This window comes from Microtus oregoni, unplaced genomic scaffold, assembly GCF_018167655.1.
Source record: "Microtus oregoni isolate MIOR12 unplaced genomic scaffold, Mior012 000074F_008, whole genome shotgun sequence".
Lineage (NCBI taxonomy): Eukaryota > Metazoa > Chordata > Mammalia > Rodentia > Cricetidae > Microtus > Microtus oregoni.
This window is the reverse complement of record NW_024543995.1, coordinates 275,570-300,599: the sequence shown is the minus strand read 5'-3', so window position 1 is coordinate 300,599 and position 25,030 is coordinate 275,570. Positions and strand designations below refer to the sequence as shown.

Genomic DNA, 25,030 nt, shown 5'->3' with positions numbered 1-25,030 from the left:
GGAGACAAGCGCGCCTGCAGACTGGGGGAAGGTCTTTTTATAGGAAAGAGGGCAGCAGAAGCAGATTACAGAAGCAAATGCATTGTTAGTGGTCAGTTGGAATGGGGCAAGGGGCACAGGTGGTTTTTCCTTTCCCAGCACAGATGTATGGGAACAGATATCCTGTTCCTCTTCTGGTTTTTCCTTTCCCAGCACAGATGTATGGGAACAGATATCCTGCTTTACAGCCAGGGACCCTGACCTCACTCTGCACTTACATTTGTTCGTCAAAAGCCTTGTGAAATGACGTTACAGCAGCTAAGCTGGGATCTTTCATAGGGGGAATTGTTTCTTTTGTGAATTGCTGATATTCTAAGTTGGGCACATGTGCTGACTATAGGCATCCTGTTTCCCTAAGCAAACGGGATGTTCTCATGAGAGCCGGCTAGCTGCAGGTCCTGAGAGGGTCCTGAGGGTCTTAAGCGAACAGGATGTTCTCATGGGAGCAGGCCAGCTGCGGGTTCTGGGGGGGGGGTGTCCAGAGGGTCTTTCATTTCCCCCTTTTTCTTTTTTATGGATTTAATCATAAATCCATGTGTTTAAAAACCTCTACGTCATTCTGCTTTAATATCTGATATTGCTGGGAGAGTACCATGGTTTGGATAACTGAAAGCCTGTTCTTATAAATTGTACCAGGCGATTTAAAATGCAAGGGCCGATTGTAAAGATGAGAAGTAAAATAAGTAGGGGGCCCAGCTATAGTGGAAATTAAGGTTTTTAACCATGGCGACTTATTAAATCATCCTTTAAATTATCCTTGTTGTGATTTAAACAGCTTTTGTCTCTGCTTTAATCTTTCTCTAAGTTTGATCATGAATCTTCTAACCAATCCACTATGGTCAGCATCTAAAAACAACCGAACCAGGCCCCTCCTGTCATGGAGCACCATCTCTGAAAGATTTGCTCAGACAATAGCCACATGAAAACTAGTACAACTGATGGGACAAAATAACTCATACTTTACAGAGCAGTATTGGGAGAAGATAGTAGAGCATCTCTAAGGTGTGCAGAATAGCTCTTAGCAAAATTATCTGAATGAGGCTTGAAAGTAACTACATGGTAGACATCGTGAACCACTGTAGACCCAAGAATAGCACCCAACATTGTGGCAATAATAGTCTATTGACTACAAAGAGCTTAACTCAGCCCTAAGAAACACATGGATGCCTTCTCATAAGAGACAAGTTCAGTATTATGAAGACAAATCTCTTTGCTGTAGACACCGGGAGTGTTGATCCTCAACTCCAGAGAATGTGCCGGAGAGGTCAGTTTCGGTCCAGCTGGCACCACATGGCATTTACGGGTTTCCATTGCATCCTGTAGCATCAGCTTTATCCAAATGTACAGGGTTGTGTCCATTGTGAGAACTTTAACAAACAATGAGAGAAAATGCAATACAGGATGACAAATGTTCAAAATAAACAAAAAGCCCTAAAGCCAGAGGACAGCCAATGAGGACATAAATATCTTTTTGAGACTGACTTACCCAGGCTTTATATTTGTAAGCACAGCATTAAAAAAGTTTTAACATCCCATTGACATTTATTTTATTATATATTAAACCATATCTGTTTATCTTTTGAAAGCCATATCATTTCATAACCCCATAGAATAAAGTAAGATTTTCCTGTAGAAAAACAAAACCTGTCAAGAGGTAAGGAAGCTTTTTATCTGCACAAAACGGACTGATCCGGAAAAATCTCAAACTGTACAAAATAATTTCTGTCAATAGGTCCCAGACACACAGTGGAGGAACAGAACAGAATTGCCTTTTGCTTCTGCTGTCTGATATTGTGCTTCAAAAGTGATGTAAGCCCACTTTATAGCAGATGTGCCTGTCCTGTGTAAGCCTTGAGCTCAGGATTTCATCACCAGGGTCAGCCACTGTCAGCGGATACATGAGCAGCAGCTAACTAGCCAGGCAACAGAACTAGTGGCAGCGATTGCCGGGGTGTTTTGAACCCAGGACAGGACAGGAGGGAGGGAGGTCTGTCCAGTCATTTTTGCTGGTCTCCAGGTCCAATTATGTCAATTTGTTCTTTTAGAATCTTCTTTATCCTATCTATCTGACCTGAGCTTTGGGGTTGGTAAGCTTAATGTCTTGGCCCCTCCCTAACTTACCTGGGCAACAAAGACAGGTCTATTATGGGACATGATTATCTTGGGCATCCCAAACCTTAGGATGATTTCTTTTTGATCTTCTTAGCCATTATATTGGGTGTCTCAATCTTGGTCAATGTATGATGGCTATTTTCTTTGGCAAATGCGTGGCCTCCTGGAGGCTCAAAATTTCCGCAGATGTCAGTCCTTCTTATCTGTATATTGCTTTGAAGCATACCTGCTGTTAGTATAGACGTTCCCTCTGCCATCTGTAGAGCTTGTATCAAAGCCACAAGTTCAGCGTTCTGGTCGGGCCGCCATCCCTGAAGGGAGGCTACTGGCCCAGATCATTTGCTTCCTGTCCACCAATGTTGCCCCCGCCTTCCGCTTACCTTCAGTCTTGTGTATCTGCTCAGCTTGGACCGCCAGCCTTGTGCCCCTGGCAAGCTTCGCCCTCATTTTCGGCTCTGCCTGGTACAGCTTAGTCTGCCATTTTGCCATTTACCTGTCCTTTATGCAGATGCTGGTAGGATCCATAGTCCGTCGACATCAGCCCAGCACAGGAGCAGTAGTCTGGCACAGGAGGGCACCTGTGGTAGCATGGTGACTGCTGTATCACAGTCTGACATGGGTGAGGGGAGCAAGACTGTAGAGTGAGCAGTCAGGGCTCATGCAGGCTTTAGAGCAAGCACAGCATCAAGGCAGTTGCTAGGAGGTGAGGATTTCTTCAGCGGTGAAGGCAGGGAGAGGTGGTCATCCTGGTGAGGAGGGCGTGGTAGAGGCAGAGGCGGACAAGCAGCCTGCGTCTCCTGCAGAACTGAAAACAGCATCGAAAGCAAAAGTCCCTTGTTTGGTCAACAAAAGGCTTTGGTCATACATTCAGAAGTGACCAGGGAGGAACGAGTTATTTATTTGTCTTTTTTCCAAATTTATAGTTCGTAAGGTCCAGTTTGTATTCTTTACTCAGTTCCAGTGTCCCTCTTCATTTGTCTTTGACCTTCTGTTGCCCAGGCTCCTAATCTGTCTGAGTCCTATCTTTCTTTTGCTTCCCGCCTCTCTCTCTTTCGCTTCCCTTTTTCTGTCCCTCCTTTAACAATTTTTTTCTTTTTTTTTGGGGGGGGGGGTCTCTCCAAATTTTACTAAGTATAATCTTTTAACCCATTTACTTGCTGTATCTTTTTTTTTTTCTTATATCTGATGTTGCCCGTCCTATGTAGGCCATGGCTACTGCTGTCTGCTGACCTTCAGAGGTTGGGTAAAATGCCTGTAAACTTTTATTACTCTCTTACCTTGGCCGAATTAGTGGGGTGCCTTGCAGCCCCCCCCCCTGAGATTTGCCATGAGCCCAACATTTTGACTGTCAGTTTCTCCCTTTAAGAATTAATTAGACATTATCATGTAGAAGAATGAAAATAGATCCATATTTATCTCTATGCACAAAACTGAAATCCAAACAAATTAAAGACCTTAACATAAGGGCAACAATATAAATAGAATTTTGAACATGGCCTCAGTAGCGTAGACATTAAAGGAAACAATCAGTAATTGAAATCTCCAGAACTGAGAAGCTTTTTGTATAACAAAGGATATAATTAACAACATAATATCAGCCTGTAGAATGGGGAGGTATCATGAGACATATAAGGAATTTAGGAACTTAATCCTCATAAAAACAAATATTTCAGTACAATTACGTCACAGACCAAAACTGTAAATTCTCAACAAATGAACTTGAAATGACTGAAAGATATTTAAAATTTGTTAAATATAACATCCTTAATTATCAGGGAAATGCAAATTAAACAATTCTGAGATTTTATCTTATTCCTGTAAAACTGACCAAGATTAAAAACATCATTTGACAATTTATGCTTTTGGCTACTTTGAACATTAGCATGGTGGATTTTCAGAATTAGATAACATATTACCTTAAAAACTTAGCGACATTTTTTTTATATTATCATAGACAGAATCTGAAAACAACCCAAAATGCACCTTTTTTATATTAATAATAAATGAGAATCTTCGCCATGTTTTTTTTAAATAGCCATAAACATTATAAAGAGTCAAAAGGGCCATTTTAACTCAACCTCATCATTTAGTAACACCCCCTCTGCCATTGTAGTGGGGTGAGAGGCTTTAGCAGATCTTTGCCTTGTGGGGCAACTCGGGGCCCCCACTTTATCACAAGCATTGTGAGCAGACAAGTGTTAAATTCAGATCTAAACATGGGCTGGCTTAGAAGCTCATCTGGGCTGTTCATATGGCCCCGGCCCTGTGCCAGGGCTTTTACAGCAATAGTTCTTGAAGACAGTGTAGTCCTGCACCCATCTAAACAGAGCTGGGAATTCACTTTTCTCTGGACACACTGCATAGTAAGAAATATAGAAACCAACAATCTGTAGGTTTTTTTTTATAAGCACATTATTTTAAAGTGACTTAATTTATTTTTTCCAATTTTTAAACCAGAGGCTTTTACCCTGGATGTAACATATAATGACTGGAATAGAGCATCCCCAGAAGAGAGATGCTATCAGGGCTGGTAGGCCCTTTTAATGTCAGCTTATTCCACTACCTGTCACTCCTGAATCCACATTCACCATTTACCAACAGCCACAGGGATATTTACTTGCAATCTCTTGCCCTACTGCCAAAACGGAAAGGTCCAGGAGGCCTTAGTTCCGTGACCCTGGCGCTAGCACCAGCTACTTCCCCTGGGCAAGGGCCACAGATCTTTGGCACAAGGCTTTACATGGCATTTGTAGAGGGGAGGCTGCCATTCAATCCCTAGCACCTTATTTTCCAAGGAAAACAAGCCTTCTCTTTGGAAAGAAGACCCCATAGGGAACCCCACTGGGGATCCTCCCAGGACCTGGCTTCAGCCTCAGCTCCGTTCACAGTGAGCTCCTAGCTGTATAGCACAAGCTTCCCCAATCCATACCTCAGTACTCACAGCAATCTAGCAGCTTTTCTCTGAGTGGGATTCCAGAGGCCCCAGGAGGCATTCCCTCCAGGGAACTCGTCAGGTCAGGTTTGGTCGGCTGTCTGGAAGCCTCAACTCAGTTCCTGGGGGATGCCACATCGGTCACCACTGAGGCTCCTCTTTAGCCCTCACACTGCCAGTAGCAGCTGGGAAGACTTTTGCATTGGCTACAGGGGGGAGGGAACACCCTGGACTGTCTAAGGCAGCCCTCCTCTCCCAGTCCTCCCGTGCGGTGCTGGTAGACTTCAGGTCAGCAAGGGAGGACGTCACTCTCAGTACAGGGATTTCAGGGGGGCAAGCTTCCCTTCTCGTGGATGTTCCTACCCCAGTCTCTACCTGATGTAGCAGGGAGAGCTAATTGTGAGCAGAGGTGGGCAGGATTACACGGCCCAACTAGTCATCAGCTGGGCTTATTCCTGAGCAGCGTCTAACAGGAGCTAAAGCCTTTGCTTGGTTTTGTTTGGTTTTGACACAGCTAAGAGAGCTCTCCCATCAGTGAGCTCCCCTGTGGAGTGGAGTGTGGCAGAGGCTCAGTGTCACCCCAGGACCTGGCACTGAGGGGAGAGTTATGCTCCCTGGGCACCTGCAATGGTGCTAAGGAGTTCAAGCATCTCTGCATCGGTGCCCATGGTAACAGTTAAGGCGGCCACTGCTGGGCCGGGGAGGGGACTCACATGCAGATGTGGGGGCCACAGCTGCCCCCCTCTCTGACTCCGGCCAGGGTTGCTGCTGAGAAGTTTGCTCAGAGCTGGAGCTGGTTGCCCCCACCTAGGCCTGGCTCCAGGCTGTGCTGCAGGAGATCACAGCCCTGCTCCCTCCCCCCTTGCAACAGCAAGCAGGGCAGTTCAGCAGCACAGCCTCAGCAAGGCACAGCCTAGAGAAGTAAAGGAGGGGCAGACTGTCAGCATTCCTTTTGGATTTTCACAGAGTTAGGGTCAAAGAGATGGTTATTTACTGCCCCATGGTACCAGATTTAGACTCGAGTACAAACAGATATACAAAACAAAGAACATATTAAGCACAAAAATACACAGACAATACAGATGCGCCGGCGCGGTTTCGGCGTAATGCCGAAAGCAAAATTCAGACGGAGACTTTGAGGACCCGGGCTCCTCGTCTCCCAAAAGAGTCACGAATCCCTCAGACAGTGGGGCAGCCCCCAACAGTCCCAGTTCCACGCGACTCACAAACTGCAAATGGGCCACGAATCGGGCCCCCAAACACCACTGGGACGTCTCCCAGGGCTGCGGTCGGGAGTATGAGCTCGTCAGCTCCTCCCCGGGTCCGCCAAATACAAATCTGATTAGCTAACCAGTACAAACGCAGGCGCAAACATAAAAGACAGAAGACAGACAGAAAACAATTGTGCTGGCCAGCTTACCTCCCGGTGGTGAGTCGGTGGTCCCTGGGCAGGGGTCTCCAAATCTCGGTGGGACCTCCAAATGAAAGACCCCAGTGGTGGGCAGTCTTTCAGGCTGAGGAGACCCTCCCAAGGAACAGCGAGTCACTCTTCGGATGCAAATAGCAAGAGGCTTTATTCAGTACACAGGTACCTGGGGCGACTTAGTCTCTCGGGAGACAAGCGCGCCTGTAGACTGGGGGAAGGTCTTTTTATAGGAAAGAGGGCAGCAGAAGCAGATTACAGAAGCAAATGCATTGTTAGTGGTCAGTTGGAATGGGGCAAGGGGCACAGGTGGTTTTTCCTTTCCCAGCACAGATGTATGGGAACAGATATCCTGTTCCTCTTCTGGTTTTTCCTTTCCCAGCACAGATGTATGGGAACAGATATCCTGCTTTACAGCCAGGGACCCTGACCTCACTCTGCACTTACATTTGTTCGTCAAAAGCCTTGTGAAATGACGTTACAGCAGCTAAGCTGGGATCTTTCATAGGGGGAATTGTTTCTTTTGTGAATTGCTGATATTCTAAGTTGGGCACATGTGCTGACTATAGGCATCCTGTTTCCCTAAGCAAACGGGATGTTCTCATGAGAGCCGGCTAGCTGCAGGTCCTGAGAGGGTCCTGAGGGTCTTAAGCGAACAGGATGTTCTCATGGGAGCAGGCCAGCTGCGGGTTCTGGGGGGGGGGTGTCCAGAGGGTCTTTCAGGTGTATGCTTTTCTCACAGCATCTGTACTATGTGGGGCCCTGTGAGAAGTAAAAAAGCTATGTGTGGGCAAATCAAGCTAATATCTAGATACTTAGATGACCTCTGATTAATATCTGTGATATTTAGGAACACCCCCTCATGTTTGATGGTATTCCACTTTTAGTGAGTAACTGACTCTAGCTGGATGGTGGGTGCCTTGAGGGCAAGGTCCCCTCTTCAAGGTTCATGGTGGATGCTACTATGACAGCATAATGTCTGCTCAAATATCATTGGCTGAAAGGCCTCAGAGCAAGTGACACTCAGAGTGCCAGCTAACAAGAGATTTCAGAGCAGCTGAGGGACAGAGTGCCAGGGAGGTGGCCAACCTGGTCACTCTCCCCAGTGGGCAGGGGGTTCACTGGGGCCCAGCTGGTGAGCAATCCCTGCGACCAAGTGGGGCATCTCAGCTCAGTTTAGGGCAAAGAGGTGTAGGGATATATCACTCTCTCCCAGCTTAAAAAAAAAAAAAAACCCTCAGGTTTAAACTAAGAGGCCCAACTCAGGGCCTAGAATTCACTAAGGCTAGGGACTGTGTTACAGTCACCAGTCGTCATGGATCACCGCAGCCGCCCGCGATGGGGCATAAGCCTTAATCGAGTCTCTGGGACTCAAATTCGAGCCCCTAGGGCCCCACTTCCGTTCCACGTTGAGCAGGAGGCTGGGGAAGGAGAAGAATGGGAACGAGAGCTACCACGTCAGAGGCCTATCATCTATGCATCTCAAGAAAATGAGGAGCTGCAGGACAACGTTATGGGTAAGTATATTCTCCTCTCAGCGGGAAGATGGAGGTACTGGGAGCAAGTGGGGGAAGCCTGAGGAAAAGTGGGGGGGGGGGGGTGGCGGCAGGGAGTGGGACATGGTGAGCTGCGACGTTTCTGAGAACTGAACCCAGAATCTCCTGGACATGAGCTTTAAGACTGAGCTCTGCTGCATCCCTTACCCTGGTACCACATTTGATCTTAAAATATAATCACTTGGGACACACTTAAATCACCAAAATGTCTTTTTGCCCTCTAATTCCTGCTCCAAGAGAAAGGCTAGTCAGAACATATTGCGTTTTAAATTAGACCCTTTTATCTCTGAGTTTTCACCAAACTGAAAAAAAAAAGGCTAGGTCTAGAGAGGGAAATCATGGAACTACATTAATAGATCGCACTACAGGGAAAAGATTACTGGACTAATAGAGTGGTATAATGCATGTCAGTTGTGCTTTGGGAAAGTATGGTTTGAAGATTACTAGGTCAAACATGGGTAGAGGAACTGAGACCAGACACAATAACGGCCCATATTCAAAATTCTTATATTAAGGATGGAATTAGGGGGCTGGAGAGATGGCAGTAGTTAAAAGCTCTGGCTGCTCTCCCAGAGGACAAGGGTTTCATTCCCAGCACCCTCATGGCAGCTCACAATTGTAACTCCAGCTCCAGGGAATCTTTCAGTGCTGTCTTCTGGCTACTATGAGCCTCAGGCACACAAGCAATGCACAGACACCTCAGACAAAACACCCTTTAAAATAAAATGTCAGGCGGATCTCTGTAAGTTCAATGCCAGCCTAGTCTACAGACTGAGTTCCAGGACAGCCAGAAGTCTGTTAAACAGAGAAACCCTCTCTCAAAAAACCCAAAATAACGATCATTAATAATAATAATTTTTAAAAAGATGTGACTAGAAGATGGTCAGGGTCTAAAATAGAGCTGTGGTTAGGAGTGCCTGAAAGCAGCACTAGGGCATGAGGGAGCTGACAGGTGACGTCACAATTCAGTCCTTGAGAAGCTAAAATGGTGGGACTGCCTCTTGGCGCTGGGGCAGTCACTAAATGGTGGCAGGGCATGCAGCAGTGTGTCATGGGTAGAGGCAACGCAACAATGGGTAAAAGGGTAAATTGCGCTTTTGCACTGAGCTAGGAGGGGTTTCAGGTCTTGACTGGAAAATAAGCAAGTGACCACATTCCACGTTATATTGTTCACACTGTCCCCTAAGTGCACACAAGCGTGATCTCTCAAAAACAAAACCAACAACATGTATGAAGGTGACTTTAACTAGAGTATTAATTGCAGCCAGGCTGTGGTGGCCCACACCTTTAATCCCAGCACCCAGGAGTCAGAGACAGGCAGAGCTCTGTGAGTTCGAGGCCAGCCTGTTCTACAGCGTGAGTTCCAGGACAGCCATGGCCACACAGAGAAACCGTGTCTTGAAATAACGAAAAGTATATATTGCCAGTCCTTCACAAGCATATAGGTTACTTGAACTTCTAAAGAGATGGAGTGAGGGGTAGGGAAGCTCTGTTATAGTGATGGACGTGGAAGCACACCGGCACTTGGGTCGCCACTCACCCCCACCCCCATCCCCACCCTGAAAGACGCTCGGAAAACATTTGTGCTTGGTTGGACCACTGTATGGCGCAGGCGCAGAAACTCGTGGGGGTGCGGGGCGGGGCCTGCGCCCACGTGGCAGGGGGGGCGGAGTGGGGCGGAGCAAGTCTCGCGAGGCCGCGCCCTGGTTCGCGCGGTCTCTAGCGCGCCGTTTTAGCCACTTGGCGGCGGGGGACTCCAAGCTTAAGCTGGGGGACGTGTTTTCGCGCTCGCTCGGTCATGGAGGCGCGGTCCAAGCTGCTGGACTCGACTACTCCGTCCCGTCGCTGGATCCGAAAGGTGGTGCTGATCCTGCCGCTGCTGCTGCTGTTTCTGTTGCGGACCCAAGGTCTGCAGGGCTTGGAGGCGGAGGAGCGGTTCCGGACCCGGGAAAATGAGTGCCACTTCTACGCTGGTGGACAAGTGTACCCGGGAGAGGTGTCCCGGGTTTCGGTCGCAGATCACTCCCTGCATCTAAGCAAAGCCAAGAGTAGGTGGTGCCTTGCGGAGGTTGGGTGAATGGGGAAAAACTCGGGAATACTTAGACCCTTTTTGTGGATGCTACGGAAGGGTGGGGCTGGAGTTGGGCCGCTCCCCCAAGGCTGCCTCAGAGTTCTGGGTCCACCCCGTTGCCTTTGTGGGTGTGAGGATGGGTTCCTGGTGTGAAGAAAGATGGTTTCCTCTGATCAGATTTCGGGAGAGGTAGCGGTTACCCCTAAAGCCACAAATGGGGGTGTTCCTAGTCCCGGGCTTGCAGGCTTGAAGGATGTTGTGCAAACTAAAAGACTTTCTTAAATGTCCGAAAATGCCTGCAGCAGCCCTGTCTGTTCCAGGGGAGAGAGTTCATTGAGAAGTTGAATAATGATTCACAGAGAGTTGGATTAAGCAGGGAAGTGGCTAAACAAAATGTTCAGAAGGTCAAACTTTTTTTGTAACATACAAAGATTTTTATTGAAAGTCATCTACCCAAAATATGAACAGTTAGTGGATATTGATATTTCTAAAAAAAAATGAAGACTATTATAGGGTATTTTGGAGGGAAACTGGGATTGGGAGTGGAAGTGGTACAATTGGGTTTATTGGGTTGATGGTACTGCCAACTGGGCTTTTCATTATTTGTCTTTCTGTCCAGTGTTTGAAGCTAGTGGCCACTCTCAGAAAAGACACGTCAGACTAAGTAGACACTGAGAAAGTCTTGGCCTGCTGCATCTGGATATTAAGACTGCCAAAAAGAAGTGACCAGAGCATCCAGACAAAGCCCGTGTCTTACTGGCTTTTCCCTAGCCCACTTCTAGGGATTATTTGACATTTTGTACGTGTATGCTTGAATTTTGGTTGTTGCAGCACATTATGTCCTAGTGTTTGGTGGAAAAATAGTTAGACTTGCTAGTTTGTGGCCTGCTTTTTGAGTATACGGTCCGGACAGATCTGACAGAATGGCTTCAAACTCGTGCTTCATTGCAGAGAGCCGAGTTTACAGATGTGCCCACGACACCTGGCTATTTCCCAGTTCTGAACCTCCAGAGATAATGCCATGTTGCTACCACATGCAATGAATGAGAAAGGCCGTTTTACCTCCTTCAACTTTTGTAGTTTTATAGTAGAACTACTTTGGAACTGTTTTAGAAAGCCAGTTTTTGCTTTAAAACAATAATATTTCCAAGTCCCATTGATTTCACTTGCCTGAGGAAGATATTCTGAAATGTGTTTACTCAAATATGCTTCCTGTTGGAAACAAAGCCATTCCAAAGCTGTATTTGGAAGTAAAAAAGAAAAAAAAAACTGGTAGTTATAGTAGCTTTCTGTTTACCAAAAATCTTTCAAATTTTTATGTAATTGTTGTATAATTGTATCATATACAGGCTGATCTAAAATTGGAGAAAATGAGAATTTTTATTCATAAAAGGGGATATTATAGAGCAATTAAGGCTATTTTTTCAAATATTTTAATAACATAAAAATGTCATAATTTACATTTTCAGTGAGAGGAAAAGATGTGCACCGTGACCCAGATTTCTGTTTGGAAAGAGGGAAAGATCAAAATGTTAACAGTAGTTAAACTGATGATAGAAAGGGGATTTAAAATTGCCTTCATTACTCTGTTTACCAGAATCATTATGCTAATGCATTTAAGACATTGCTGTTTGTTTGGTTGAGACAGGATCTCTCTATATAGCCCTGCCTGTCCTGGAACTCATTTAGTAGACCACGCTGGCTTCGAACTCAGAGACCCACCTGCCTATGCCTCCTGAATGCTGGGGTTAAAGATGTGCATCACCATGGTTTTTGTTTTGTTTTTTAATAGGTAAAGAGGGCTGCTTTTGGAATTTTATTTAAAAATCTTATCAAAATAACTACAATTACTTAATCAAAGCCAAACATTTGCAAACATCAGTTTTCAAAGCAAGATTTCTTTTCCTGACATGATTTTCTGTCTGTGTAAAATCCTTAAGGAGTGTTATAACAGGTCCTTAAAATTATTATAACCTCGTTCTTAGTTAAGCATTTGAAGTAATGAATATAAAATATACAAACTTTAGCAGATTTCAGATTATGTCTTCTGGCTTTTTTTTTTTAGTAAGACCAGGATTTATATTATGTAGTTCTGTCTGAAGATAAGAAATCACATGTTATATATTAACTTCACTAAGAAATTGATTTTCATTTTGTCTCTGTAGAACAACTATTAATGCTGGCTTTTATACAGAATTATGAAGTCTTGATTCTAAAAACTATAGTTCAACTTGGAAGCAAGTATTGATCTTAGTATATATAATGGTTTTAAAAGTGTTATTTGAATGTGTCAACAGCCTGAAGGTACATAATTATCAAAGGGTACTAGCTGAAGTGTCAGCATGCCCTTACAAGCAGCACTATTGAATTTGCATCAGGTCACTTGAAACCTGTTCAAAGGAGTGAGGGGTGTCTCCTTTCTGAAAGTTTTCTAGGAAAACTATCCCTCCCATAATCTGGGATAACTTGAAGGAGCTGTAATGGAAATAGCCAGTAGGATTTAATACAAGGATAAAATGTAAGGCTTTTTGGTCATGGGCAGAAACATTTTTCTAATTTCATTCAGTTAATGTGTGTTAATAATTATAGTAACTAGAAAAAATTCTATATATACAAGTCTTTTGTTCACTAGCACCCAGCTGAAACTTAGCGTTTCCTCCTATTACAGTTGTGGGCGACAACTCACTCTCACTCCTGAAGTACTTGCTAGTACCTGTTACCCATTGGGACACAGACTTTCTCATGCTGGGTGATAGCTATTACAGGAATCCTGTCAAAAGTTAGCTTACAGAGTTATAGGATCACCCCCACATCTTGCACCTTGAAAGTGTTGGGAATGAACACACAGCTGTTACTACATCACCAGCTTTTTAAATGCATATATGTTGCATTTCAGGGAAGTTGGCTTCCTTTATAATTCTATGCATCTTATATCGTCTAACAGTAAGTTATTGTTCCGAGTTCTCAGAAGTCTGTAAGCTTCCAGGCTGCCAGTGAAGTCTAATGCTTTAGAAGCCTCAATTTTCAGTGTTTTTTCTAAAGCTGTCCTTTGCCATTCCAACAACTTTCTGTGTTATAGAAGATTATGTTTTTCTTTCTTAGTCTCCAAGCCAGCACCTTATTGGGAAGGAACAGCTGTGATAAACGGAGAATTCAAGGAGCTCAAACTGACTGACTATCGTGGGAAATACTTGGTGTTTTTCTTCTACCCACTTGATTTGTAAGTAATACATGCAAGTAATCACTAGTTAAATGCCAGTCTTTGTCATTTGTTATCCAAGGACAACAAACAGAATTTGTTTTTCAGCTGATGGTTCTTTTAATAAGGCAAGCTGAGAGAAAAAAAGGTAATATCTACCACATATTTGAGTCACAAAGGCAAGAAAATAGACTGATAATATTTTAGCTAGTAGCTAATGCAAGAGTTAATACATAGTTCTGTTTGCGTTAAAGGCTTTGCTATCTTTATTTGCTGTATTATTTTCCTGAGATTTGTACATTGTAATATCTATTTAATATATATAGTAATACTTTTTGATTGTAGCAGTTCTGATAGCATTTTTTTGGATGACCATAAAGTCAGTCATAAATTGTCTTGTAGTTATGCACATCAAGGAGTTTATTTTGAAACATACAATTCTGAGATTGCCTTATTCATGAAAAGAGTAAAAAGAAAGCAACAAAGAGAGAATTAGTTATATCAACCTGTTATTTTTTTCTATTTCAATTTTTTGGGGGTGTTACAAAAAACAGCAAAAAGGTCCCTTTAATTATGTCATTGTACATTTCTTTGTCCAATAAGATGAATCTAGAACAATATAGTTGAGAATTAAATTCATTTCTAAACATTGTAAGCCAGGAGTTAGCATTTTCTCTATAGGACAAAGAAGAGTAAGAGATTTTAATCTTGTTATCTCTGTGCTGCTGTCCCGTATTCCTATAGGTAAAATATACATGCATGATTGCTGTTTTGCTGCAGAGAAAATTCACCACTAAAAAGCACGATATGACCAGTAGAACAAAGTTTGCCAACCCTTCAGTACTAAGCCAAGTGGAAAGAATTCTAATAAAATTAGGGCTTTAAACCCAAAAGAAGTTATCTCTCTAATAAGCCTATGCTCTGGCTCTATTAACTAAAAGAATAAGTTAATTTCTAATGGAATTCAGATGTAGATTTCTTGAGATAATAAGAAAGAAGGTAGAATCTACCATTAACCTTTTTAGAAAATACTGGATGAAAGAATGTTTTGTCACCCAGGTTGTCGGGGACAGTTAGAACTATTTGTTTGCACATGGCAGTGCTGTGTTTCAACAACTGAATTATTTTTAAATCCACTGTTGAACTCAAGTAGAAACTTTTTCCCTAGATCCATGTTTTTCAATCTTTTGGGCCATAACCCATACATTAAGAATTACATATTTCATTGTCACCCAATACACATCGATATGTACACAGGGTAACATTCATTCTCAGCCCAAGCTCAGCCATGCTTGATGTCAAAATACTGAAAAACTTTCATACAAAGTGGTAAATAACCACCTTCCCAAATTCCTCTCCAATTTGGCTCTCCCAAGTGGTCCCTTTCTGAAAATTCAAGGTGAAAACCTAGCTTCAAGATTGAATATCGCTACTGAAGATAGACATTGCATATATATATATATATGTGTGTGTGTGAGTGTGTGTGTGTGTGTGTATATATATATATATATATATATAAATGTTTAATAAATAACTATCCTCATTATGTATAATGTTTTGTCATTTTTATATTTTAACATTGGTTCCAGCTCACTAAATTAGTTTAACCATAGTTTGAAAAATTACTCCCCAGTCAGGCTGGAGAAATGGCTTAGCAGTCACGAGCACTGGCTGTTCTTCAGATGATCCATGCTTAATTCCCAGCACCCACATAGACTCTTACAACCCTCTGTAACTCCAGTCCCATGGGACCTCATACTCTCTTTTGACCTCCTCAGGTACGAAGCACATACATGTGACACAGACATACATGCAGGCAAAACACTCATAAAGTGATAAGAAAACTTTTCAAAGAAATACTGCCTGGAATAATGTCTTCTCAACTGTTCTGCTAAAATTCTATATTACCCCAGGTGTATTTTACATGGGGCTGGAACACAAGGTGAAAGAAAAACTATCCAGAAGCAGAAGGTAGGACTAAAGAGCATTGCCTCATCTGTAAGTTACATGTAGAGGAGGCTAGCCCATAGGAATAAGAAAAACAAGCAAAATGATATAAATATAACTTAGATCCTTTGAAATCTGTAACACACTAAACTACAAAATATTGAAAGCTTATGAAATGGGGATGCTATTGGGAGGAAGAAGGAAGCATTGCTCACACACTGATCAATTAAAATATAAAAAGAAAATTGGTTGAAAAGCAATTGAAAACTCAAAATTTGTTTAGAATATTTAATTAAATACTGTCTTAGAATTTCAGCTGGAGAAAACTCATGTATCTGCTCTCTCCTTAAGGCAAGTTTTTATATACTCAAAAGTGTTTATAATAAACAAACACTGGTTTGAAAATATAGGTGTATGCTTATTTTGAGAATACTCACTTATTTTCTTTTTTCAACTTTCAGCACATTTGTATGTCCAACTGAAATCATCGCTTTTGGTGACCGAATTGAAGAATTCAGATCTATAAATACTGAAGTGGTGGCATGCTCTGTTGACTCTCAGTTTACCCACCTGGCCTGGTCAGTGTTCTGCTTTAAGTCTGGGATAAAATGAGTAGATTTATTTCCTAGTCATGTGCAGATGCTCTTAATATGTTAATGTTATAATAATTTGGGTATCCTTAGTGTGAAGAAAAATTAAAACACTTCTGTTACATAGTTATGACTGTGTTAGCTCAGTCATTAGTTTTTATAGTTTTCAAAAAGCAGTCATTTTTAAAAATTAATTTTAGAGGGGCTGGCATACAGACAGAATATTGTATACATAATAAATAAATAAATATTTAAAAAAATTAATTTTAGACTAGTGTGGCTGAAAGAGAAGGATCTCTGTGAGATCAGGGTCAATGCAGGCTACAAAGTAAGATCCTGTCTCAAAATCCAAAGACAAAAAATTGGTGCTAAAGGTAACTTATAAAAATGTATTATCCTGAGAAGATATTTTAACTAACAAACTGTAAAGAACTGCTAATTAAAATGACAAGATATGCCATTTCAACTTGTCTCATTGGCCTAGATTGAAGGAAAAACCTCAATGTTACTAAAGGTGTGAAGAAATGGCACTCAGACATAGTTTAAGGTTCAGCATTCCTGGAGAGCAGCTGAGCAACATGTCTCAAAATCTGAAAAGTGTATGGATATATGAGTTTTGAATAATGTCAGTAGTGTTGGGCTGAAAATTTTTCACATGGTGAAGATTATTGAGAATTCTTTTGATTTTTAAAATGTAATGTTCAATTCATTGAACTCATAAATACATGCACAAGTGTTTTTCCTCACTGGCAATTTTTATAGACACATTAAAATGTTGAATAGTATACAGGACAAAGTTCAATTGGTTGGAGAGCTATAATTGTAAGTATAGAAGAGTATTAAATCTTCTTGTTCGTTTGCTTTATTATTTTTGTAATGATTTTGAATCTTTCTACGGTTAAAATGCATGTAAACTAAGGGAAAACTTTCAAATAATTTAGGTGTTTTCTTTTTTTTAAGATTTATTATTTATATGTGCATGCTCTATGTGCATGTTCACCTGCATGCCAGAAGGAGGGCATCAGATCTCATTATAGGTGATTGTGAGCCAACATATGGGTGCTGGGAATTAAACTAAGGACCTCTGGAAGAGCAAATAGGGCACTTAATCACCAAGCCATTTTTCCAGGCCTCCAGTGTTGTTTTCTCTGGGAAATTGGGGCTCTGTTTTTAAACAGATAAGTTTTATACTAATACTAGCAAAGGTTTCTACAGACATGTCAGAATGAGTGCAGCAGACCTCAAGAAAAATACAGTTTTATGTCTGTCAATAGGGATCTATAAGATATGGTATTTCATACATTAAAAATGCTATGTGTATCAACATTTAGTACTTAAAGGATGTGGATATACTACCTAGTGGGAAAAAAAGCATGAAAATAGAAAGTACAGTAGCCTGTTTTTTGTTATAAAGGGAGTATATGTATATACCTGTATTTATGTACTTTCATGTGTGGAAAGAGTTGATTTTTAATATGTCATTTATATCTGAGGGCTGATGTTCTGTCTGTTACAGGATTAATACCCCTCGAAGACAGGGAGGGCTGGGGCCAATAAGGATTCCACTTCTTTCGGACCTGAACCATCAGATCTCAAAGGACTATGGTGTATACCTTGAGGACTCAGGCCACACTCTTAGGTACCTGTGATTAACATTTTGAAAAAACTCCAAGAACATTTATCATCTTCCTAGAAATAAGTGGTACTTCAGAGTTAGAAGATAGATACTTTGATCAAAAATATCTTTGCTCTATTTGCAGGAACGTTGTAAATAGTCTTTAAACTGCTGATGCCCTATTTAAACTAGAGTTGCACACTGTTAAAGCTAGAGGGCTTCAACAACCTCTGTTTACAAATAAAATAAGCAGATGTGTGGATGACTAGAAATGGAGTCACAGTTAGAAAATAAGTTAATAACAGCAACCAGACTTGTATCTGGGTCTCCTGACCCCATTATTCTTCCTGTTTTCTTTTTGTCTGAACTGGCTCTAGTAATACTTTTCTAAAGCATACTTAGTACTTTGCACACCTGTATCTTTGGAAAGACTAAGGCAGGATCGCATCCAGCAGCCTTTTCAGCTTTCTGAGTTTTGATTTTTGACAGTGTAGTTCTGGCTGTCCTGGAACTCACTCTATAGACCAGGCTGGTAGCTTGTATATAAACTAGTAAGTACAAATAGAATTCTTTGATAAAAGGGCAATTTGAGCATTAAAAAGTTAAAAGTTGTTGAACACTTATTGAGTAATATTACCTAACATAGAATTTGCCCTTTGATTTTTACAGATAGCTTTTTTTGAGACAAGGTCTTAGCCCAGGCTGGCCTTGTTTTGAACTACATAGTTACAGATGACCTTGAACACCTAATCTTCCTGCCTCTGCTCCCCCAAGAATTGGGATTATTTAAAGTCAGATTAAGGGATTTTTTTCCCTTAAAAGGGAAGGATTGTTTCCTTAAAAGGGAAAGAGACTTACTTGGTTAGCCTGGAATTGACTGACTTCCAACTTACAAAGATCTATTTGCCTTTGCTTCCCCAGTGCTGGGAACAAAGATATGGGCCACCAGATAAAGTTTTTTTTTTAAAAACATACATTAATTTTTTATATATATATAAATACTGTATTTCATTATATTTTTATACATGTAGATAGTGACAGTGTCTTGATCATACTCAACTCCCCATTATATTCTTTTGTCCCATTCCTGCTGATTCTCTCCTAATCCATCTATCTTCATGTCTTTATTGACACGTATGTGTTCCAGTGAATTTGAATAGGGTGGTTTATAGGACCATGGGCACCTTATCAGTGGCAGAAGAAAACAACCATTAACTACCTAGAGACTCACAAGGAAGGGTTAAACACCTCCATTACCTGGTTATAAATCCTAAAAGATGGAAAGGACCCCTCATCCAAAAACAGATTTTCAAAATTAATGTATATGTGTTTATCTCTGTGAAGGAATGTACCTTCAGAAAAAGGTAATAGATACCTGTAAGTGGAGGTGAAGGCAGTTATGAGCACCCTAAGGACGCGGTTGGGAATTGAACTTGGGTCTTCTGTAAGACCAGCATGTTCTTTTAACTGCTGAGCTATCTCTCCAGTTCCTCAAAACAGAAATTTCAAACTATGATTTAACAGTGATAATCCAAAAGCGTCTACTATGGGGGACAGGAGTGTATGTGGCAATAGGGTGGTACTGCTGACTCTGTACAGCACAATACTTACCTTAACTGAGAAGAAATGGAATCACTTTTACCATCCCTGTATTTTACAGAGGCCTCTTTATTATTGATGACAAAGGAGTCCTGAGGCAGATTACTCTGAATGACCTTCCCGTGGGTAGATCAGTGGACGAGACACTGCGTTTGGTTCAAGCCTTCCAGTACACTGACAAGCATGGAGAAGGTGCCTTTCTTGTCTAAAACCTTATATTTTATTTGACAGTATCATGCATGTTTATAATGAATTTTGGGTTTTTTTCACCCCCTCATTACCCTATTATCTACTTCTCCCACCAAAAGTCTTCTTTCTACTAAAATCCCTCCTAAGTTTGGGTTTCTGTTTGTCACCCATGGAGTTAATCAGGGTTGCTTGCATGAGTATGAGTAGAGGTGAGGTTATTTTCTGAACCATGGGCAACTTATGTAGTAGCTATACCACTGAAGAAATTGATACTCCCTCCCCCATCAAATGGCCCAGCGAAGAGTAGGGCTTATGTTGCCCTCCCCTTACCCCTGCTAGAATGTCGATAGGCCCGTCTTGTGCAGGTAAACCCAAGTGCTGGAATCGTGAGTACAAGTGCATGTCCAGAAGACATAGTTTCCTAACATTCCTCCTCATACACTGTTCTTGTCCATCTTCCAACATGTTCCCTGATTCTTGGAGATAGATGTCTTCTTTAGGGCTCAGTCCTAAACAGTCACTTATTCTCAGCCCTTTGACAAGTTACGAATCTATGCATTAACTGCATCAACTACAAAAAGTAGTTTTTCAGATGAAGACTGAGAGCAGCACTACCTATGTGTGTAAACATGAGACATTGTTAGAAGGCAGTTTGACATTTTGTCCATGGAGCAAAACAACAGTAATAGGACCCTTGGTGGGGCCTTCAACCTCCTGCGCATCCTTTTTTTTTTTTAATTTTTATATGTGCTTGTGTGTAATGGGCAGAGGCATAATTTAATTTCTTATCCTTAATATAATTTGAATGCTTTACACATACTCTGATTATGGTTTTCAACTTAGATTTCTTTTACCAAGCAAAATTCTTAATTTAAATGATATATCCAAATATCACTACCATCTTCTGCTAACTATAACAAGATACAAATACATTCCTTATTTGCATAGTCCCTTTAGGTAAACGTAAAAAAATTTCTCCTAGAATTTTAAAAATTATAGGTCTATTAAAATGTAGTACCAACTGGCAATAGTTAGTAATGTAAATTTTATTATATATTTCATTCTTATATTTAGCTACTTAGTTGTTTTATTATTGTTTTGTAATGAACTCACTTGAGAAAGTGCCTCCATCAGGTTGACCTGTAGGTGAGTCTGTGGGATATTGTCTTGATTAATGATTGGTGTGGGAGGACCAAAGTAAATGTTAGCAGTGGTGCCCTTGAGCAGGTAGTCTTGGGTGCTATTTTAAAAAGCAAGTTGAGCCGGCCATGGGGAACAGGCCAGTGCAGCACTCTTCCATGGCCGCTGCTTTAGTTCGTGCCTTGACTTCTTCAAACATGGGCTGTGATGTGAAAGAGGAAGTGGAAAAAATCCTTTCCTCCCAAGTAGCTTATGGTCATGCCATTTCTTTTTTGTCTCCCTTTTAATTATTACTTTATTGATTTTATTGAACCCTACATTTTTCTGTGGTCCCCTCCCTTCCTCTGTCCTCCCCTTCACCTCTCTCCCATTGTCCCCAGACTCCCAATTTACTCAGGAGATCTTGTCTTTTTCTACTTCCCATGTAGATTTATTTGATCAATGTATGTCTCTCTTAAGGTCCTCATTATTATCTAGGTTCTCTGGGATTGTGATTTGTGGGCTGATTTTCTTTACTTTGTCTAAAAGCCACCTATGAGTGAGTACATATGGTATTTGTCTTTCTGGGTCTGGGTTACCTCACTCGGTATGATGTTTTCTAGCTCCATCCATTTGCCTGCTAATTTCATCATGTTGTTATTTTTTTCTGCTGTGTAGTACTCCACTGTGTAGATGTACCACATTTTCCTTATCCATTCTTTGGTGGACAGACATTTAGGTTGTTTCCAGGTTCGGGCTCTGACAAACAGTGCTGTTATTCTGATTTAGCTTTTTGAATTAATGTAATCCTTAGGATTACTCAGCATCACACCAATAATCTATCAGTTCATCCTTCACGGGTTTCAGCAGTAACTAAATAGAAAGCAGTCATGTTTTGCTAAAGTAAAGCATATTGTATATACTTTTACAATGTGATTGCTGAGCTGAGTGTGGTGGGTCTCACTTTTACCCCAACACACGGAAGGCAGAGATAGGTGGAAGTCTGTAAACACAAGACCGGCCAGACTTACATGGTGAGTTCCAAGCCAGCCACAACTACACAGTGAGACACTGTCTTAGGAAAAAAATGTAAAACTGCAATTGCTGAGAGTAGATCTTATTAAAATGTGCATTTGTGTCAGTTAATATGTCTCTGTAAGTGTATGTCCACGTGCCTACAGAGGCCAGAAGTTATATCCCCTGACATCAAAATTATAGGTGGTTGTGATCCACATGGTACAGATGCTGGGAACCAAACTCAGGTAGGTCCTCTGATGAGCAGTATGCACTCAACCACTGGGCCAGCTCTTCAGCAACTGAGAGAAAATTTTAAGTGACCTTACTTTAAAAACAATGAGTTATGTGAGGTGAGACACACGTTAATTAGTTTGATCTAATAATCCCACAATATATGCATACATCTACCTTACCCTGAACCCAGAAATGTATACTTTAACTAGATTTGGGAGTATAGAAAATATAGCTAAGTCCATGGCTCAGCACATTGTAAAGTCTGTTGACAAACAGCACACCTTGGCAGGAGCATACAATATAATAGGGTCTAAGCCAGATAATCTTATTGGTCGCATATATAAACTCAAGAGGATGCCTCACCTAGGGTTTCTAGTGCATCAGATTCCATGATCTTCCAATTTTAGTATAGGTATCTAGTTTATTTTTCGTATTTTATCTGTAAGTACTTATAATTTGTAAAATTAAAATAGATAAGCTGCCTTCTAATAAAATAAATGAATAAAATTCTTTAGTACTAGCAGACAAGCTAATAGAAGACAAGGGCTTGCTTGTCTGCATTGTTTAATATGATTTTTCTTTAATATGGAAACAGGTTCAGGAGTTGTTAAAAAAAATTAAACTGTTTTTAACTGCCTCTTTCTTATTTTTGTTCCTTGTAGTCTGCCCTGCTGGCTGGAAACCTGGTAGTGAAACAGTAAGTCATGTTGATTTTGTTGTTAAAGGCTTGGCCAGAGTCAAAAATGTATGCCAGCTTTAATGTAATCTGTCCTTATATTCAGACTGTCCTGATTCCCGAAACGAAGGTATCATGGTTAGGAATAAATCATGCTGCAGACATTCCCTGGGCTGGTGGGAGAGCAGATAAAGTAGAGAAGTCATAATATGGATTATATTGTGATTTTTAAGGCTAACTGTCCAGAGAAATGCACTGTTTTAAAAAGATGGAGAACCAAAAGGGCAATGTAGATATGTAGGAGAAAAACCTTATAGATGCATACGAATTTTCTTCCTATATTGTGAGCCAAGGAAACTATCCCAAGCAAAGCTCTCAGAGGAGAAATGTTTGAAGAAAATCTGGTTTTAATGAACACTGATGCTAATGGTGTTAAAAGAAAGATTCAAACACATATACTTCCTCTCTTAGGGATACTGGTACACCTTATGAACAGTCCTGGAAGTAGCCTTTGGCTAGAATGACTTGGAAACTTGCATGTGTCTTTTCTTAAATAATGTCTAAAATCTTTCAGATTTTTATCTTCTGAGAATCAAACGGTAGTTAGGAAAAGAATATTGGAGGGAAGGAAGGAAGGAAGGAAGGAAGGAAGGAAGGAAGGAAGGAAGGAAGGAAGGAAGGAAGGAAGGAAGGAAGGAAGGAAGGAGAAGGGAAGGAAGGAAGGAGAAGGGAAGGAAGAAAGGAAGGAGAAGGGAAGGAAGGAAGGAGAAGGGAAGGAAGAAAGGAAGGAGAAGGGAAGGAAGAAAGGAAGGAGAAGGGAAGGAAGGAAGGAAGGAAGGAAGGAAGGAAGGAAGGAAGGAAGGAAGGAAGGAAGGAAGGAAGGAAGGAAGGAAGGAATTTTCTCAAAATGGAGAAAGTCTTCAGATGTACTCTTCTCTGTTTTGAAAGTGGATCATGCCTTAGGGCTTTACTTGTTAAGGGCTTTTCCCCACTGAGCCATCTTGCCAACCCCTTTGATGTTCTTTCTGTATTGGCCTCTGTGTGGTTGGCTAGCTCTTCCTCTTCACTCATATTTCAGCTAGATGTCATCTTCAAAGGTTTTGCACTGCGCTCCATACGAGCCCCACTCACTATCCATCCCATCAACCTGTTTTTAAGAACCCTAACAGTCTAAAATGCCAGAATACACAGAATCTTAAGACAGGGGACAATAGATACCTAATTCATTTGTGCATACTGTCTGAAATTGTATAAATAATTGTCATAAAGCAGGTGCTCAGTAAGTGCCTGTTGAAAAAAGGAACAAACCCAGAAATACATGCAATTATTTTTGTCAATAAAATTAAATACAGTATATGCTATCACATGCACATTTTTCCTGTAAATCCATGGCCTCCACCAAATTCTTAAAGAAGTTTATGTCCTCTAAAAGTTAATATCATAGATAGCATATTTCCTGAAATATATAATATTTATCTTATCATAATTCTACTGGATCTGTTTTAGGGAGTTTTCACTAATCGTTTGGGAACTGAATACTCAGAATATACCTGGAATGTTATTTTTGTCACAGGTGGTTTGTTATACACCTGCATACGAAATTGCTACTATCTTAAAGGAGAAATGCTTTTTAAACCCCTGATTCAAAGTTATATGTGTAAGCCTGTACAATCAACCAAATATAAACCACTTTATGCAAATTTATCATTTAATATATCTAGTGCTCAAGGTAGCATAAATGTACATCATCTTAAGATTCTTTTTGCAGGAATTTCTTTTCCTTTCAGAGTGCTCATTCACTGAATTATTTACAATCTTGTCTGTGCTGGTATCTTTTGTTCCTTTTGCAGTTTCAGATTATAAAACATTGCATTCTGATCCAGGCTCTGTGATATAAAACTGTAATCCCAGCTACTTTGGAGGCTGAGGTAGGAGGAGCAGACGTTCAGGAGTTCAAAACTAAGATAGAAAAATACAGTAGGGTCCTATCTCAATAAAGCTAAACTTTGAACAAAGCTTTAGATACACCTCAGTGATAATGTTCTTGTTTAACAGTTAAAGGGCGTAGGTTCAACCCCCAGTACTCGAAAACCTCTAAAAGTTCATTTGATAAACCCTTAATGTACGCATTGCTCCCTTTTCAGATTATTATATAATATCATCTAATAACCAAAGACATTTTAAAGTACATCATCCCCTTGCCATGCTTTCAGTTTAATTTGATCTGGCTCAAATGCACCATGAATGCTTGGCTACCAAAAAAAGAGCTGAAAGCAAAATTTGGGTTGCTCTGGTACAGATATTGTTAATTCATAGGGAAATGTATTACTTGCTTCTGAGATTATACATAGGACAATTCCAGTTTTCATAAACATAATACGTAATTGGATTCAGAATACAAAATAGATGCTTACATCTTCCTTAGTCAAGAGTAGGGTAATTAAGGCCAAACTCTTTATAATGTACTTTGGCTTTTTTAAATGAATGATTTCTTTTTTTTTTTTTTTAACAGATAATCCCAGATCCAGCTGGAAAACTGAAGTATTTCGACAAACTGAACTGAAAAATACTTCAGTTGTGATGTTTGGACCTTCTCAATAAAGGTCACTGTGCTGTTACCATGTTGGCTTGCCATTGTGACTTCTTAGTTACTATCAAAATCTATGTCATAGTCCAATCTTATCTATCGTTGAATGTAGACATTAAACATAA

At 40.9% G+C, this 25,030-nt stretch overlaps 1 protein-coding gene across 2 annotated transcripts; it reads left to right on the top strand.

The window, feature by feature from the left end:
- The first annotated feature begins 9,751 nt into the window (after nt 1–9,751).
- Nucleotides 9,752–24,987, top strand: Prdx4 (peroxiredoxin 4). 2 transcript variants are annotated; one of them, XM_041642425.1, is made up of 7 exons: nt 9,754–10,110; nt 13,236–13,353; nt 15,741–15,857; nt 17,386–17,508; nt 19,145–19,275; nt 22,305–22,339; nt 24,831–24,987. In XM_041642425.1, exons 1-7 carry the CDS (start codon nt 9,861–9,863, stop codon nt 24,879–24,881), a joined length of 825 nt encoding a protein of 274 aa, XP_041498359.1. In that variant the 5' UTR covers nt 9,754–9,860; the 3' UTR covers nt 24,882–24,987. The 2 variants fall into 2 exon arrangements, with proteins under 2 accessions (XP_041498360.1, XP_041498359.1); XM_041642426.1 differs by lacking the exon at nt 22,305–22,339 and having other exon boundaries at nt 9,752–10,110; nt 24,831–24,934.
- Nucleotides 24,988–25,030: the final 43 nt, after the last annotated feature.

Excerpts from the sequence above, each read along its gene's own strand:
- Prdx4 (XM_041642426.1), top strand. The coding sequence starts at position 9,861 with ATGGAGGCGCGGTCCAAGCTGCTGGACTCGACTACTCCGTCCCGTCGC. Across the intron at positions 10,111-13,235 it reads GCATCTAAGCAAAGCCAAGA|TCTCCAAGCCAGCACCTTAT; the intron begins GTAGGTGGTGCC and ends TTTCTTTCTTAG. Across the intron at positions 13,354-15,740 it reads TTCTTCTACCCACTTGATTT|CACATTTGTATGTCCAACTG; the intron begins GTAAGTAATACA and ends TTCAACTTTCAG.